At 34.5% G+C, this 19,148-nt stretch overlaps 1 protein-coding gene across 2 annotated transcripts; it reads left to right on the top strand.

Moving 5' to 3' along the window:
• Positions 1-1,375: 1,375 nt before the first annotated feature.
• LOC122316510 (AT-hook motif nuclear-localized protein 14) lies at positions 1,376-18,612 on the top strand. 2 transcript variants are annotated; one of them, XM_043133089.1, is made up of 6 exons: positions 1,376-1,847; positions 7,714-7,766; positions 12,884-13,015; positions 17,512-17,664; positions 17,893-18,184; positions 18,237-18,612. In XM_043133089.1, exons 1-6 carry the CDS (start codon positions 1,454-1,456, stop codon positions 18,305-18,307), a joined length of 1,095 nt encoding a protein of 364 aa, XP_042989023.1. In that variant the 5' UTR covers positions 1,376-1,453; the 3' UTR covers positions 18,308-18,612. The 2 variants fall into 2 exon arrangements, with proteins under 2 accessions (XP_042989023.1, XP_042989025.1); XM_043133091.1 differs by having other exon boundaries at positions 1,378-1,847; positions 18,255-18,612.
• Positions 18,613-19,148: the final 536 nt, after the last annotated feature.

Below are 19,148 nucleotides of genomic sequence, written 5' to 3'. Positions count from 1 at the left end.
AATTGAATTTCTAGTGTAAATTAAAAAGATAAAATTATTTTTCACATGATTTTAAGTTCTTCATTTGATTGTCCAAAACATTTTGTATTTGTCTATTTTAAAAATGATTTCTTGCTATTTTAATTTTTAATTTGATTTTAAATACTTTATTTTTTAAGTGGCATATTGAAGTTCATGTGACACGGGTCATTGGCGTTGATATTATATTTAGAATTTTGCTACTTATAAGCAAAGTCGTATATTAATTTACGTATTAATGTTATTTTTTTATATTCAAGATTTAAATTAGCACTATTTTCAATAAAATTTAATTTTTGACCAATCACATTAGATTTGTGCACATATTAATATGTAGTTGTACTTACAACTAGATTTTTCTTTATATTTTTAACAGATTACTAGTTAATTGTATTATAGAAATATTTTAATAATAAAGCCATTTTATATAAATTCCAGATTGACGTATATGGTATATTATATTCTATGAAATCTAAAATATTTATGTTTATTAAAAAATAAATCTAATGAATTATATAAAATCACGTCAGTCAATAAATTTATTTTTATAAAATTTTTTAATTATAATACTTCTAGTAATGTGATTTTATTATTAGACCAATTTATTCAAAAGTTTGAATATAAAACTAATAACTAAAGTCTCGTATGGTTTCATAAATTATTTAAATTTTATCTAATTATTATAATTTTTTCAAAATCTTAAATAAAATATAAAAAATAATTCAAATTTTTTTAAAATAAAAATTATATTTTAATAATATTTTATTTAATTTTAAACTTTTATTTAATCTCATTTTATTTTACCTATATAACCAACGAACCTAGGTTTTATAAGTAACGAAACAAAGCATAGAATCATTGTTTTTAACGATGTTGACGTGGCGCTTTTAACCTGATTAATATATTCAAAAGGGTCAAAGATAAAGGACAATAATAATTATAGTGGTAAGTATATAAATACAATATAATTATTAAAAAAATAAATATATAATATATATAAAAAATTAATTTTTTAATAATAAAATTTCATTTTTTATAATAACTATACAATACGTAACCACTCTACCATTATACATAATATTATTTAAAATATTTGTTTAAATCCTACGCTTAATACAAATGATTTTGTATTATTTTAATATTAACAATTTAAAAATATCATTTGTATTATTTTAATATTTAAAAAATAAAAAATAAAAAAACCTAAAACAAATATAGGAAATGGAGATGAGGCTAATTGGAAATGAAAAATCGAGTCAAATCATAAAAAAAAAAATCAAAAAATATCCAATCGAGCGGTTGAGAACACACAATTCTTCTTCTTTTCTTTTACTCAAAACACAAAAATCAATTCCTTTCAAAGAAAAATTAAAAGAAAAAAAAATTAAAAAAATCTCATTCCACACACACTCTTTCTCTCTCTCTCGCCCCTCAAATGGAACCCAGTGAGAGCCAACTCAGCTCCTACTTCCACCACCTCCACCACCAGAACCCCATCACCACTACGACCAACGCCGCTGTCTCACCGACCAATGGGCTCATGCCACCTGCAGAAGGTGGCGGGCTCCACATGGTCTACTCTCACCCGTCCTCGGTGCCTTCTTCCGCGGTGACGACGACGACTACTACGACGTCCTCGCCGCTGGAGGGCACGCCCACGGCTAAGCGGAAGCGAGGGAGGCCCAGGAAGTACGGCACTCCGGAGCAAGCCCTTGCCGCCAAGAAGGCCGCCGCTCAGCAGCAAACGACGTCGTCTCACTCCCACTCTTCCAAGGACAAGAAGGACGCCACCTCTGCTTCCACCAAGAAATCTCATCTCGTCGCTTCCGGTGGGTCTTTCTCCATTACCCTTTCTGTTCCTTCTCCTGGTTCTGCTTCAATTCCTCGTTTCTGTGTGGGCTCCTTTTTTCAAATTTATTGAATTGGGTTTCTTTCTTGATTGTTTAATATGTTGGTGCTGTTGGTGGGTTTTCATGACTCCTATTTGGAATTTGATGCTTTAATCAGGATTATATATTTAAATTCAATTTCCTTTCCCCCAAAATTATCACCCATTTGCTTGAACTTTAAATTTGGAAGGATTAACGTCTTGCTTGAAAACACATACTTGAAGTTTTGAATCAACCAATCAACCTACTAATCCTGGAAAGTACCCCTTGTTAGGAAATTATAACGAAAGTAATGGAATCATGAAGACAGAAAATAAAGATCTAGATTTCAAGGCTCAATGGTAACGAGGAATTCTTTACAACATATTTTGTCCCCTTTCAATGTTCTATAGAGTATTGAAAAAATTATTCTCAGGATATAATGAAGCCCTCTTGAAAGGCTCAAACCACATTACCTATACTTCAAAAGGACTAGTGAATGATATAATTGGCACCTTATTGAAACCTTATAAAGAGCAAAAACTTCTCATTCCCAAGTAATGTGTAATCCCATAAACTGCATACCATTATCCTTATAATCTATCCTTATCATATGGGGTGTCACAATCTTCCCCCCTTAAACTTCTGACGTCCTCATAAGGCCAGTCCATCGTAGGTGACACGGCTCAAGTCCCATATTTCTGGTGGGGATAAGCTCTGATACTATTTATAATGCTCCAATAAAATGCCCAAACCACATAGTATATACTTAAAAAAGACTAATCAATGATATAATTAGAGCCCCATTGGAATCTTATAAACAACAAGAACTTCTCATTTCCCAGCAATGTTGGATCTCATACACCACCTACCTATATCCTTATAATCTATCCTTATCATATGGAGTATCTCAAGAGTGGAGACCATAATAAACCCCAAGGGGTTGGCCCAAGTAGTGAAGGCTTTGGTCTTGGGGTATCACTCCCTTTAAGGTTCAACACCTAATGGGTGCAAACAATCCTTTGGGGCCACATCTCCTGGTGAAAAGCCAGCGATTTAACTAATTATGTGTAGATAAACTTCCAAGGGTGTGGTGCAAGGGAACGGAGTTTACTCTACAAGGGTGGGTCCGAAGGGCCTTACCTTGGAGAGGTTCCCCGACATAAAAAGAAAAAAGAAAAAAAAAAGTGTAGACCATAATTCATTGTCCCTTTCAAGTATTTTAGAACTCGAGAAATCGCATCCCAATGCTCTTTACCTGGATTGCTAGTAAATCTACTTAGCATCCCAATAGCAAATGCAATATTAGGTCTAGTGCAGTGCATCGCATACATTACTCTTTATTACACTAGTATATTCCAGTTGGGATCTACATCTTCCTATATTTTCTCTCAATTTAAGACTAGGATCATATGGAGTCGAGACTGTATTTTGGTCTTCATTTCCATGCTTCTTTATAACTTTCTCAATATAATAAGATTGTGTCAAGGATAAACCATTGATTGTTCCCACAATCTTAATCCCAAGGATTACATCAGCCTCTCCCATGTCTTTCATGTCAAATATTGAGGAAAGAAAGTTTTTAGTTTCTTCAACATATTGAAGGTTGCTTCCAAATATTAACATATCATCAACATACAAACAAATAATCTCACAAGTATTACTATCTACTTTATAATATACTACTTATCATCACCATTTACTCTAAAACCATAAGATAAAAACTATTTTATCAAATTTTTCATGCCATTGTTTGAGAGCTTGTTTCAAACCATAGAGGGATTTAATCAATTTACAAACTTTCTTTCCATGACCAGCCATGATAAAACCCTCGGGTTCCTCCATATAAATCTCTTCATCTAGGTCACCATTTAAAAAGGCAGCTTTTACATCCATTTGGTGAACTACTAGATGATTGAGCGATGCATGAGAAATTAAAATTCTAACATTGGATATTCTAGCAACAGGAGCATATTTTTTATAGCAACAGGAGCATATTTTTTATAGCAACAGGAGCATATGTATCGAAATAATCTATACCTTCTCGTTGTCTATATCCCTTAGCCACTAAATGAGCTTTGTATTTATTAATAGAGCCATCGGCATTAAGTTTTTTTCTAAAAATCCACTTACATCGTATTGCTTTTGAACCAGGAGGTAAATCAACTAGTTTCCAAGTTTCATTTGAAACTATTGATTCCATTTCATCATTTACAGCCTCTTCCCAGAAAGCAACATCTTGAGATGACATAGCTTCTTGGTAAGATGAAGGATCACTTTCAATATTAAAAACGAATTCAACTTCCTTCTTCACCTCATTTCTATCTCCTTCTATGAGATGGATAAGAAAATCAGGGCCAAGTGATGTTTCTTTTCAAGGCCTTTTGCTCCTCCTTTGTTCAAATTTGCTAGGATGCTCAATTTCATTTTCAGAAGTGCTAGGGACATGGACATGAGTACTATTATTTTGAGAATCAGACTTAGTCAAATTTTTTAAAAAATTAAACATCTCTAGATTCATATATCTCATTTGAATCTAAGTCCAAAAATCTGTAAGTCATGCTATTTTGAGAATATCCAATAAAAACACACCTATAGGTTTTACAAACCCAATTTTGGTCTTTTAAGATCCGATTTTCTTACATAGGCTAAGCACCCCCACACTTTTAATCTGTTCAAAGATGGAGGATGTTTATGCCATAATTCTTTTTTTTTTTTTTTATAAATAAAATGTTTATGCCATAATTCAAAAGGAGTTTTTAAAACTTTCTTATGGGGCACTCTATTCAAAATATAACAAATGGATAAAATTGCTTCACCCTATAAGTTAAGAGGATGAGCAGAACTTAACAGTATAGCATTCACCATCTCAACGAGAGTTCTATTTTTTCTTTTGGCTATACCATTTTGTTGAGGTGTATAAGGGGCCATGACTAGGTGATTTATCATGTGAGTTTCACAGAATTTAGTAAACTCATTTGATAAATATTCACCACCATGATCAGACCTTAAGGCCTTAATCTTTTTGCCCAATTGATTTTCTACTTTCGCTTTATAAATCAAAAACTTAGAAAAAACTTCATCTTTACTCTTGAGCAAATAAACATGTGAATATCTAGTAAAATCATCAATAAACATAAGAAAATACTTATTACCACCATGAGATTCAACATTTTTAAGATCACAAACATCACTATGAATAAGTTCAAGAATTTCAGATTTACGCTCAACATTTTGAAAAGAATTCTGCTTATTTTTTACTGAGCACAAATCTACATTTTTAAACATTATCATCAAAATTAGAAATAAAATCAAAATCAGACATATTTTATGGAACCATAATTTACACGTCCTAATCATGCCATAAATTAAAAGACGACGCAATATAAACTGAATTCTCATCCATTACATTCAATTTAATCATTCCATTACAAGAGTAGCCTTTTCCTAAAAACACCCCATTCTTGGATAAATTTTTTTTTTGATAAGTCCATTCTTGGATAAAATAAATTTATCCAATTCATACACAAGCTTAAAACCTCTCTTATTCAAAAGACACTCGAAATTAAATTCTTTGACATGTCAGGAAAATGGTGTACATCGACAAGAGCCAAAACTTTTCCAAAGGTGAACTTTAGTATGACGGCTCCTTTTCCGACAACCTTGGTTCGAATGTTGTTACCCATTTTCACCTCGGTTCCATCATCATCTATCTCACAAGTCTTATAAAGACTTCTATCCCTTGAAATATGAATTGTAGGTCCAGTATCAAGCCACCATCCATTCTCGGATGTCACATGCGCTTCACAAACCGTCGCCACGAGATCTTCAGTCACAACATTTTTTTATTCTTTCCTATATTGACATTGATAGGAACGATGCCCTTGCTTGTCACAAACAAAACAATGATCTTTTGTCTTATTGTTTTGATATTTGGGGTTAGGGTCATTTTTCTTGAACTTTTTATCATTCTTTGCATGAACTTATTCTTCTGCGTGTTTTTGTTAATGCCAATGACGTTACCCTTTGTTTTCATTTCAAAAGAATCATATTTTTTGTCTCTATTCCTGGAATCTTCTTCAATGCGTAAATGGCGTTGAAGAGATTCTAAAGAATATTTTCTATCATCATGCTTAAGTTTCCTCTTGTAATCATTCCATGTTGAGGGCAATTTATTAACAATTGCTCATACCAAGAAATTTTCAGCAATATCAATTCCCATCAATTTCAGATCACCAATGATAAGCAATAATTCATATGCTTGGGTGAAAACTAGCTTATCGTTAGTCATCTTAAAATCCATAAATTTGTTGCCAAAGGAGCATACCGATAGACATCATATATTGAATTGGACAACGCGTTGAGGATGTGGCCTTTGTATAGAAAGTCGTCCTCTCTCCGCTTCCTTTGCTTCTCCTTCAACTCGGCACACTCTTCTGGAGTAGGATCGGGAATCGTCTCCTAGTCATTTTGCAAAATGTATGCAAGCTTCAAAGTGGCAAGGAAGAACATCATCTTTTGCTGCCAGTGAATGAAGTTCTGACCATCGAAACGATCAAAACAAATGAAGTCTTGGTTCTTCACTTGGATGGACTGCATTGCCTCCATGATACAAAATATGTTCTAAAACTATTAGAAAATTATAATGAAAATATTTCATTATAGTGTTCTTCTATATACTTCCGGTGTACATGGCTTATGCCTATCTCATTCATATCAATAATGTTTATCTCTTACTTATCAAAAATATATATATATATATATATATAATGAAAATAATGGATTCACAAAGGCAGAAAATAAAGATCTAGACTCCAAGGCTTGACCGTAATGAAAATTTCTTTAGAACATTATTTGTCCCCTTTCAACGTGCTATAGAATATTGAAAAAATTGTTCCTAGGATACAATGAAGCCCTCTATAATCTCGTTGTTCTACAGTTGCACTATTATAGAACAACTCGGACACCATTTTTTTTAGAATTACAAGATAGAGAGATATTTTTTAGAAGATGCATTCCAATGGCTAGGAAACAGCTAGTTTTCTTGTTACGTAACAAATGCTAACAGCTAGTTTTCTGTTACGTAACAAATGTTGTCTTAATGGCAAGAAAATGGCTAGTTTTCTATTATGTAACAATTGCTGTATAACCATTTCCTTCTCATATATTTCAATGAGTATATTCTCCATCAATGCACAAGATTTTATTTGAACATATAAGAAAAATGAAATATTACATTATTATTTAAAATACCTATAATAATATTATCGTTTTAATAAAATCTAACACACCTTGTACCTTGACTTTGTAAAACGATTGAACTACCCTAATAAATATTACAAAATGCTTGAACTATCGTATAGAAATCCCATTTAGTTAGGCAATGGTGTATTAATTATACCATGATTTTTACTTATCAAAAAAAATTTATACCATGATTTTCATTCCTGTTTGATTTGGTTAGCTATATAGCGTTTCATTTGTATCCAATTCCTCTCTATTTAAGCTAGTAGATGCATTATGGCTTATTCATAGTGAAAATTACACATTTTCTGAGGCATTTGGATGCCGGATGCCTTTGAATTGATCATTTTGCTCCTCGCCTTTCTACTTTTTTCCCCTAAACTTTCCTTTGATTTCGATCAATAGAATCCTCAGGTCCTATAGAAACCTTGTCAAATAGTATCAAATGCCTGAAGCATCATAAGCTTTGAAAATTTATTGTTTTACCTATCATGTTTTTTATATTTATTTTGATTGATTTGTGAGCATTAAGTAAACTTTACAATACTTATGAGGTGCACCTACTTCCAACTGATTGATGCAGGCAATGCGGGGCAAGGTTTTACGCCACATATCATTACTGTAGCTGCTGGTGAGGTATAAATTTTCTGTTTGACTTGAAGACTTTTAATGTTTTGTCTTTTTTGATGTACAAACATGCATGCAATACATTCTTGAAGATGCGCACATGCAAGTAATATGCAAATAATCTTAGTAAGGTTTGATTTTGATTTATGCCTTATTATTTACTTTCTGTAATTCATTTTCCCTTTTTAGTTGTTGGAGTGGTTTGATCTTTTAGGTTGCTTTCCTTTCTTGGTTTATGATTTTATCTAAGGATGAAATTTTGTGCGTCTAAACTCTGAAGTCGGTGAAAGTTAGTGACTTGGAGGCCACGTCTGATGATAGTTATTCGAATATTTTCTCAATTTTCTATGTTTTTCCTTTAGGGATTTAGTTTTGTGCCCAATAACTCTTGGAGGTCCAGCCCGTCTTACTGGGAATTGTTGTTAACAGAGATCTGCAAACTTCTACCACTGTAGATTTGAATGATATTCAGGCTGATCACTGCCTGCAACCATTGAATTTTACCTGGATTTCATCACATTGCAAATATTTTTCACGTAGAATGTGGGTACTTTGTCATACGGTTTACCCGAGTGCCTATGCTTGCCTCATGGTGCACTTGGTCAAACTGGTGTTCCACTCCCATGTGTGTTTGTGAGACAATTCTCTGTGAAGTCCCAACCTCTGTAAAGGAGGTGAGTTTTGGATTTGAGCACCACAAGGGCTGGCTACCTGCTCCTGGCTGAGCCATATGAGATCTGCAATGTAGTAGCTGTGTGGTGATACCACTATGAGGATAAGTTGATGAGCTTAATTGATCATGATAACTCCATGTAAGAAGTGTGGAGTGCTTTTGGAAAATATGAAGATGGTGATGAGTAACAAATAGCGGTTATGCCCCATAATATCAACGTATTGAGTGGGTTGGAGATGTAACAGTAATATTGGTAGTGTCTTTTGTGCTGGTAAGAATATCTATTTAATACGTTCAGATTAGATGAGAATATTAGAATACATTACAGTTAAAACGTATGGTTGGAAGAAACTACTTAAGATGATGGTAAAGGAGAGAAAATATCATGGAGATAATGATGAAGTCTCCTTTGAAGTTTAAATTTCTTTCACTCATGAGAAGTTGAATAGATAGAGAATACCACCTTTTAATATGGATAATGTAAATTTTAAAAACTAAACATATTAGATCAACAAATTACAGCCAAAGAGGTATTTTTTATTTTTTTTTTTAAAAATAAAAAGGGTAGGAGGAGGCAACCTGAAGTGGCCTTCCTACCTAGGCTTGACCGTAATAACATCTTACTCATTGGGAACTGAACAGGAGGAGCCTAGGTGGCGGGAAGCTGCAAACCCTCCCTTAAGTTGGGTTTGAGCCATCGTTTAGTCCCCAGCCTCACTAGGGAATTCAATAAATCCTTAGGCAGCTAATACCAATAGTGTAAGGTGAATCCATATTCAGATGCAAACCATGGACCTAATACATGCCAAACTATCTGGGATTAACCCAAGGATCATTGAGCCACCATCCTTGGTGATTACGGTGAAAGAAGTCGATCACTGAAAGTGATCTTTAATGGGTTAAACTCTGTTTGTGTATCCAAATGTCTTTGATTCTTGATAGGCATTTCATGGCTTTTTATTTTGTGACCTGATCAATGGGCTATTGTCATTCTTTTTATTGACGTTTCTTCTTTGGGATGGGTATAAAAATAATCTGCAGTTTGTATGATTATCTTTTTGGTTATTAGATTTTCGATTTCATTGTTTTGCTTCCTGAGTTTTACAATTTCTGGGTGGGCTAACCTAGGCGTCTGCCAGGGTCAACAAACCCAGTTAGGTCCTGGGTTGGTCACCCAAGTGACACTTATGTTTGTATTTTTTTTATTTTTTTCTAGTTTATATTGGTTTTCTATTTTGGTTTAATGTTCTTTTGAGTTTTAGATCTATTTTTATATGTTTTTTATGTTTTACACTATTTTCAAATTTATTTTCGACATTTATTTTTATTTATATTATTTGAATTTTATTAAATAAATATTTATTTATACATCATGAAAACTTGATTTTTTAAGCATTTGTTTTGAGTTTGCTTGTTATCCATGTTGCACGCCACTTGTCCAAAAACAGACACATGGCATGCATGTTAGCATTACCGTGAGATCAATTAATGGAACTTTAACGGAGAAACCTAACCCATAGATTGTTTTTGTACATAAGTCTTTTTCTATGAGTAAGTTAATTTTGTTTAAATCACAAAGTGCCACAACTCAAGTACACAAGAGGATTTATATAGTTGGAGACACCTAACTAGCGGGTTAAAGAAAAAGAACACGAAAACAAAGTCCCTAATAATCCCTGAAAAAATTAAAAATTATTTAGAAATCATAATGGCTCTTAAATCTAACACTGTCCTCACAGCATTCGAATGTATGAGCATTACATTGCCACCAAATACACCACATCAGACATAATGGAACCATCAAATGCTTCCAAGTTGTTGGGGCTCGTGAGGGAACGTCTCCAACTAGCTATCAAATCCATCACCCACTAAGGCATGACTTTAACAATCTAAAAGTACGAAACTTTAATGTGTATGTCTCAAGCCACATGCAGTGAAGAAGAGAATGGTCCACACTTTGTTCACCTCACGTACACATACAGTAGCATCCTATTACTACAACATTCCTCTTCCTCAAATTACTCACTGTTAAGAGCTTCTCCAATGCTGCCAACCAAAACAAAGAATGCTATCCTTTGACGCTGCCTTGTTTCTCCAAACAATCTTCCAAGGAAACAAAGGGCCATCTTGGGGGGTGAGAGTTTAGTAAAAGGAGTTGACTACGAAGGTCTGTATTTTGGAATGAACCCGAATTACGTATCTGCTACACCACTTCTCAGCCTGGTAGAGTAAAAATAACCAAATAATGAAGATATCATCTCCATGTCCAATTATTTGTATCTCTAATGATGCCATAATTGGGTGAACGTCTGTGGTCATTACTGAAGGTTAAGTAAACGATGCCACATGTGATTTACTGTTTTTCTCTTTCAGCGATAAAAAGTTAAGTACATCTAATGGAAGTAATGTTCCATTGGTGTCTATATTTTAGAGATTTGTAAAAGTTCTGCTACCAACCCCTCTTTACAGCAGGAGATTCTGAACAATGCTGGGAAAGTTGTCTTCAAAGGCTAATGCCTGAATCACAAATCATGCCAAAAACTAATCTTAGACCCATGCCTCACATCAAATCTACTACATGGAGAGAAATTGTCCCATCCTTTCCTGATGCTTTTCCACTCCCCCATCCCCAAAGATGTGCTAATCTCATTTGTGCTCCATCATGCCTCTCCCCTCATGGCCTAATGCCATAAACACTCTTGGATCATTTCCATTATTGCTTGATTCGAGGATGTCGTTTGGAGTAAACTGCACTTCAAGTTTAACAACATGTGGCTAAAATCTGAGTGAGTTACACTGGAGGTGAAACAATGGTGGTTGTCATATGAGTTTCAAGGACCTCCTAGATTTGTTATGGCCAGTGAACTGCGAGCCTTGAAGCTAGATCTTAGAAAATCAAATGAGGAGGTGGTTGGCCATGTTGGGTAGATGATGTCTCCTTATGGATGAGCTACGAGGCTTGATATTATTGAAGAAGATAGCCTAATTCGAGTTTGAGAGGTTGAGAAGGCCTGAGGTCTTGACTGCGCTGGAAAGGATCATCCTTTTGGAGGTGGTGAGTTGGAGACTTGTCCAGGGCTTTGTGGCTAGAGGAGGGCGATAAGAGTACAAAATTATTCCATTGGGTAGTTGTTGTGGAAAGCCACAATAGCTTCAAAATTTGGTTGTGCTTGGTTTGGTTGGTGTACAAATGAGGTACATGGCTGGCACAGGGTGGGGCTATGTAAAAGTATCAGAAAAGGATATGGAATTTTTTCTGGTAATACTTGACTTGAGGTGGGTGATGGCTCTGGGACTAGATTTTAACACGATTTATAGTATGCTGACAGGACTCTCAAGGAAGTTCTCCTAGAGGTATATGTATTGCACATGTGCAAGAGTGGTCAGTGGCTGATTTATTGTAGTTTTCTCCAATGGCACTCATTGGAAGGTTAGTTTTTTTAGATCAGCTCGCGACTAGCAAGTCCATGCCTTCATTTAGTTCTTCAATCTCTTATACTCTACTAGATTACGTTTGAAGGTGTGGATAAGATTCTTTAAGCCCCTCCCAAGTAAGGGAAGTTCAGCATTCGATCTTTCCATATGGTCTTTATCTCTTATTATAGTGATCCCTTTCAATGGAAGAGTCTTTAGTGGCCTAAGCACCAACAAAGCAGATTTTTGTTTTGGCTTAGACAACCTTCCTGGAGAGCATCCTCACCATGGATAGTCTAAAGAAATGTCATATTAGCATGGCAAATTGGTGTTGTATGTGCATAAAGAGCAGGAAATTTGTCGACCACAATTTTCTTCGTTGTGAGATAGCTAGTGCCTTGTGGAATAAATTTTTTGTCAAGGGGCATTGAATACTATATTCAGTCCATATTGCCAATGAATCACCCAGTAGCTATGAAAAGGAATTAATTTGAATATATTGAAGTCTCTTTTTCTAACAATAAATTTATCTCATATTTATTCAATAGTGTACAGCTTCGATCCTTTTAAACTAATAATTCCTTTGATTTTGTTTGGGCCATGCATAATTTGGATATTGGGGGGCCCCACTTGTTTTGCCTTTTTCATGAGCATCATGCATGGACCAGTAAAAAATGAAAGCAACGGAAGCCAGATCCAACTGAAAATACTTTGTAGCAGCTCCAATGAGTTTGATTTCATGGATGAAGATGTTTTTAGACATTTCTATCTCAAAACTGCAAATGTCCTCGTTGAATGTGGAGTTTTTTGTTGACTTCCCCCTCGCAGATGATGAATAAGTTAACATGCTTGGTTTCCACCTTTTTATTTTTCCTTTTTTGAGATTTTCACGTGCTTACATCTTTCTATCTGATGTATATCTATCCTTGATGGCTGTCCTTACCTTGCTTGTCGGATACTGATTTGTTTACTTTATTAGTTAAGATGGATGATATTTGAGTGTTTATCACCTAACACAAAGTATGGATGCATTCACTAGGATGTGGGCCAGAAAATTATGTTGTTCATGCAACAAAGCAAGCGTGAACTATGTATTTTATCTGCATCTGGTTCGATCTCTAATGCTTCACTTCGACAGCCAGCAACTTCTGGGGGCAACATTGCGTATGAGGTACTCTTTTCTTTAATCAAATGGGAATTTCCAGAATGCAGATTTTGGGAGAAAAAACTTCTAGGAGTATCAAGAATAAATGTTTTAAAATCTTGTGTATCCTTAACAGAGTTTGGTTGTCGTTGGCCCATTATATGGTGACTTTTTGTTTGCTTTAATATGGCATGATGTGATTGAAAAAAAAAAGGTCAAAGTTCATTTGACACAAACACACACACTTAGGGCTCGTTTGGGGAGTGAGATGAGATGAGAATTTTGTGTATAGTAGTAAGATAGTTTATGAATAGTAGTGAGATAATTTGAGTTGAGTATTTTTTGAGTTTTGGGAAATGAGAGAAAAAAAGTTGAATAAAAAATATTATTAGAATATAGTTTTATAATATTATTTTTGTTTGGGGATTTGAAAAAGTTGAATTGTTTTTTATTTTTTGTTTGAAAGTTTGGAAAAGTTGTAATGATTAATTTGAAAAAGTTGTAATTATTAGTTTGAAAATTTTGTATTTGAATTATGTTTGGGAAGGAGATGAGATGAGATGAAATTGAGGATTTTGGGATGAGATTATTTCCAAACAAGGCCTAATAGAACCCATGGTTGGGCTTCTTCTGGGGTAGGTAGCACAACAAGATTGTGTGTGAAAAATGAGCTTGGTGTTGAATTAGATCAGTAAAGTCTCAAACTGAAATTCAAGCTTGTAAGTAAATGTGGGAATTGTTTTTCCTTATGTGTGCTATCTCAGATCCTGGCCTTGATTAAATCATGGCTCTATTGGACCATTAGATTTGGACTGGTAAATTCAAGTTAGTAGTGAAATATGGCATGTTTGTAATTTTTTCTTGGGCTTTAAACATATGAATTATAATTGCTTTCTGTAAACAACTTCAAAATTGCCCATTCTCAAAAAAAGGCACGGGGCTTAATTTTCATAACTCTTGCAATTCCACGTAGTTTTCCAGTTACCTACAGTCAATTGTTTTTAATGAGGTATATTGTGCTGGAAAACATCTTCTATTATATACATATATATAAATTATATTTCGATGCAAAAAGAATATTCTTATTCTTTATCTGGTCAATAGAATCAGTATTTGATGATTGCATTGTTTGTATCTGCATGGTGGCAATATACTTAAAGCATCATATTGCAAATGGCTGGCCACTACTTTGTCTTAGCCCCTAATTAGCATTAGATTCTTGGTGGGCTGCAAGTGGAAAGAAGTCACATAGATGCACCCGTTAGGCTTTAACATTTTTACTTGCTAAGTTGGCCTCAATATCCGAGTATGGTTCCAATATTATTCTACATAGCAACTATATATTCTACTAATTTTGCATATGTCTACTAATTTTGCATATGTGAATGCTTTATTGGCATGTAAATTTCCCTTTTGAATTTCATTAATTAATCTTTTCGTCATGGTAATGTTAAGTTTCGACATCAAATTGCTGGCCATACTCTCTTGAGATAGATATATTTTTTTTAATAGGTAGAATAAAGATACGGAAAAAGTTCATGAAAATTTGATAGAAGTATTCAAAAGTTGAGACAAAAAAATTTAGTGAATCCAAAGAACGTTTTGAATGCCATTTATACTTTAAGGCTAGGTCCTTTTTATATTAATAATTAATATGTTGGTTAAAGTCGATTCATTTCACTCGGAGCTTAGTATTTGAGTTCCTTGAAATTGAACTCATGAAAGGTGTAATCTAAGACTAAGCCTTTTAGCAATTTGCAATTGTAATTTGCCTTTCCCAGTCTTTTGGCTAGATCAAATGTACTAGTCAATAATCACTATAAAGTATGAATAATAGAGGATGCTAATTTAACCTACACCTATGTTTTCTGCATAGAAATTATTTTCAATAATCCATATATTGAATAAAACTTCTTGATTACCTATATAAAAAAAACTCAATAATCCATATATGCTTTGTCTTTATTTCATTTATCAATTTGAAAGGAAATCTTTTGGCCTTACAACCCAAAAGATCATCTCCTTTCGAGGCTAGAGGTTTGGCTTTGGGTTTAGCTCCTCCTGGAGAATTGTGGGGTTGAGGGTTTTCTAATAAAAGGAAAGGAAACAATAATGTTAATAATAGCTTGTTTATATGAAAATAAAGTAATGAAATAACTAAAATTATGAAAACCAAATCAAGATAAAAATCAAATCAACCTCTCTCTAACACCCTCTCTCAAAAACTTTAAAATCTTAAGTTTGAAATTTTAGTGTAGCCTTCATATCCATTTGTTGATCACCAATGAGATGATGAAAGTGGCAGTGGTGACAATGAAGTTACTTGCAGCTTGAACATCAAATTTGGAGTTGTGGCCGACAATGGGTTGATAATAGGCCAAAGCCAGCAAAGGGCTAACAATAGGCCGAAAAATTGAGCCAACAATGGGCTAAAGATGGTCTCACTCAACTATAGGACCAAAAATAGAAGGCCAAAAATGGGTTTGGAGCTTAAACAATGCTCACAATAAACCTTAAAGAACAATTGAGCTAACAAAGAGCCCAATGAAAAGAGGCTTATAGCCAATAAAGATACTCCAAAAGCACAAATATGGTTGAACAATGATGAAGATTCTATGAAAGAGATAAAGCTAGTGGAAGGATTGAACAAAAAAGTAACCCCAAGGAGTTGGCCCAAGTGGTGAAGGCCTTGGTCTTGGGGTATCACTCCCCTTAAGGTCCAAGGTTCAACACCCCATGGGTGCAAACAATCTTTTGGGACTATACCTCTTTGTGAAAAGCCAGCGATTTAACTAGTTCCTTGTAGGGAAACTTTCAAGGGTGTGGTGCACGGGACCGGGGTTTACTCTGCAGGGGTGGGTCCTTCGGACTCTACCTTGGAGAGGTTCCCCAACATAAAAAAAAGGGATTGAACAAAAAAGTAAAATATTTCACAAGATAGAGCCTGGCGTTAGCCAAGAGCTCTAATATCATGATAGAAAATTGTGCCCAAGCTTTATGGATTGATTTAAACAAATTTAGTTTTGAAAATGAGAAATGATATTTGCTGTTTTGAGTGTGCAAACGTTGTGCAATCCTTTTGAAAAAAAAAAAGAGAGTAAATACGGGACCCACATTAAAAGAAAAAACGAATTTTTTAATAGTAGACCCCACTCTTTTTCAAATGGATTGTACGGCGCTTACGCACTCCACAACTGTATCTAGCATTACTCTTTGAAAATAAGGTCTTTGTCGATAATTTAGAATTATTAGCTTCGCAAGGAAAAATCTTATAAGTACGTATGCTTTTTAGGCATATACGTTTCAAACAAAAAGGCCTAAAATATGAATTGAGAATGTAGGATTGAGAATGTAGGATCAGTAATAACATTTAACACTAATTCTATACCATGCTACAAAGTTATTTGCCATTAAGAATACATTGTTGTCCAAGATTAGTACTTCTTAAAATGTAAACTATAAGATGTGAAGCTTTATTATGCTGTCAAAACATATTTTTGATTGGAGTGATGAATGTGATGCCTAAAGTGTAGCCCATCTACACTTGAATATCCCCGTAGAAAGTTTCATTTAATTCTACCTGTTATAGGATTTCAAATGAGGCTTAATCTGTCGGCATTTTGCTGAAATTTTTCCCCCTCTATTTTTAAAGTGCCTGTTTCTTATAAAAAAAAAAAAAAACTTTAAGTGCTTGTTTAAACTAAGGCACAGACATTGTTTGGAGACAATGCATTTTCCCCTTTCTACGTAGTGTTAATATTCCTACAGTCTATTCTTATCGTGTTTATGTTAAGTAGTTTTGATTTAGCAGGTGTTTTTTTCTTTTTAATTTGGACTTAACTATGATGTAGTAATATGCCTTTCTTCTTTCCGCCTATCTGGTGAGGCAAAATGAAAATGAAATCCTGAAAATGAGAGATATGAAGATCCTAAAAGATTAATGCTACATATAGTCGTGGAGTGTGCAAGTGTCGTGCAGTCGCTTTGAAAAGAATAGGTTCCACTATTAAAAAATTAATTTCTTTTCATGTGGGTCCCATATTTATTCACTTTTTTCAAAGTGATTGCATGGCGCTTGCGCACTCACTACTGCAACTATCATTTCTCGGTCTATTAATATGGATGGATACAATTTGAAAAATTTCTCAGACCGCCTTTTACTAAGAGAAATCTTCCAATTATTTGGTTCCAGTTGCCTAGAACAGCTGGTTGAATGTCTGAATCACCCCAGTCAATGGTTGGGAAACAGACCGTTATTATAAAATTTTAAAAAAAGAAAATGCACCTCTTTATTATCATGTTAATCATATCATATCAGCTTTTACAAGATTTGAAGTTTTCTCTTTTAAGTGCCTAAATGTCTCGGGGGGTGATATTCTTGTTCGGTACTAGTTTGTTAGTTACCTACAATTATGCATTTTCATCTGGTTCATTCCTTTGTTCCACTAGAGAATTTGATAGCTTGACGTGTGGTTTCTTCATCTGTCAATGTATAATTGTTTCCTAAAATACCCCAATATTAGGGTCGGTTTGAGATTATTTCACTCTCTGGATCTTATGTGCGCACTGAGCTTGGAGGGAGGACTGGCGGGCTGAGTGTTTGTCTATCTAGTACAGATGGCCAAATTATTGGAGGAGGAGTTGGAGGACCGCTACGGGCTGCAGGCCCAGTACAGGTACTATACTCACACACACACACTGTGTGCGTAGGGCATGATTGGGGTGGGTTAGCTGATATGATCACTCAATCTTGGTGATTTGAACGTTGATAAGTTTTTGAAATGGTTCATTGCCATGTATCAGACGTTAGAAGATTCCTTTCCCCAAGTTCATGGCCTTTTTCTGTTTGTTTTAGTTAGCAGGTTGGATCTGTTATTTGACGTACTATTTAATTTCATCCACAGGTTATTGTTGGTACATTTCTGTTTGACACCAAGAAGGATATCAATGCGGGGGTAAAGGGTGATACTTCTGCTAGCAAAATGCCATCACCAGTTGGTGGGGCAGCAGTATCAAGTATTGGCTTTCGCTCAGCTATAGACTCTTCTGGAAGAAATTCAGTCAGGGGAAATGATGAGCCCCAAGCTATTGGAGGGAGTCATTTCCTGATTCAGGGCATGCCGATGACAACTTCGCGGCCCGCAGATTGGAGGATAGGTCTTGATGCTAGAAGTGCTGCTGTTTACGAATTGACAGGTATCATTTCCCTCTATCACACACAACCAAACACACGCATGGAGTGAAATAGAATGGTTTCATTTTGCAGGAAGAACAGGGCACGGAGGACACCAATCTCCCGAAAACGGGGATTACGAGTAACTTCCAGATTAGGGGTTACTTTTGGGGATAGAAAGCACTGTTTTGAGGTAGAGAAATGTATAATATTATGTTTACCCAGCACCTCGTAGCTCTATCAGCTGATGCTGTTATATAGTATGCGCCACCTGTCCCAAAATTGCATGCTTGTGCACTTCGTATCAAATATTTCTGTCTTCATTGCTCAAGGCATAATTGCATTTATTTTTAAGTGTATTTCATAATGGGTAACTGGCTAATCCTTGTTTACACCAAGGTAAATAAGGTAGTAAGCTATATGCAAATTGCACTACATTTTCAGAGTAGTACCAATTGGCCATTTGCTTTGGATTTTTATTTTTATTTATATAGAAGCCAAACTCCGTTCCCAACTCTATCAAAAATGGATTATTGGATAATGCGAATTCAAGCAATATTCATGAATGATACCCTTTTAAGAAAGTTTGCACTGCTTTCCTGGCAGTGGTGCTGGTGTTGTCATTTAGAGATAAGCGTCTTGGAATATACGTTCAAACGTCCATTTTTTGTCCTTAACTTTTTTTTTTATCCATTCGGGTTAAGATTAGTCTCTTAATCCAATACAAAATGAAGTAGGAAAATGATACGATGACTATTAAATATGAACATCAATTGTGCTAATTCATATATCTTTTTTTTATTTTTTTCTTAATGGTTAAAGAAGTGACTCTTAGTAAATTTATATTTTTTTTTATTTTTTTTAATGGTTAAGGATATTTAAAAAAATGATTAAAGAAAAAAAAAACTCATTTATACTAATGTGCACATTTGGTAGGCACATTTTTTAGTCACCTTAGCATTGTTCAAAAATGTAAAAACTTCCATT

This window comes from Carya illinoinensis, chromosome 7, assembly GCF_018687715.1.
Source record: "Carya illinoinensis cultivar Pawnee chromosome 7, C.illinoinensisPawnee_v1, whole genome shotgun sequence".
NCBI classification, from domain to species: Eukaryota; Viridiplantae; Streptophyta; class Magnoliopsida; order Fagales; family Juglandaceae; genus Carya; species Carya illinoinensis.
This window is presented reverse-complemented; position numbering and strand designations above follow the sequence as displayed.

Bases quoted from the DNA above. Each gene is read 5' to 3' on its own strand.
- LOC122316510 (XM_043133089.1), top strand. From the start codon at position 1,454: ATGGAACCCAGTGAGAGCCAACTCAGCTCCTACTTCCACCACCTCCAC. The intron at 1,848-7,713 runs GTGGGTCTTTCT...TGATTGATGCAG, and splicing joins ATCTCATCTCGTCGCTTCCG to GCAATGCGGGGCAAGGTTTT. The intron at 13,016-17,511 runs GTACTCTTTTCT...CCCCAATATTAG, and splicing joins GGGGCAACATTGCGTATGAG to GGTCGGTTTGAGATTATTTC.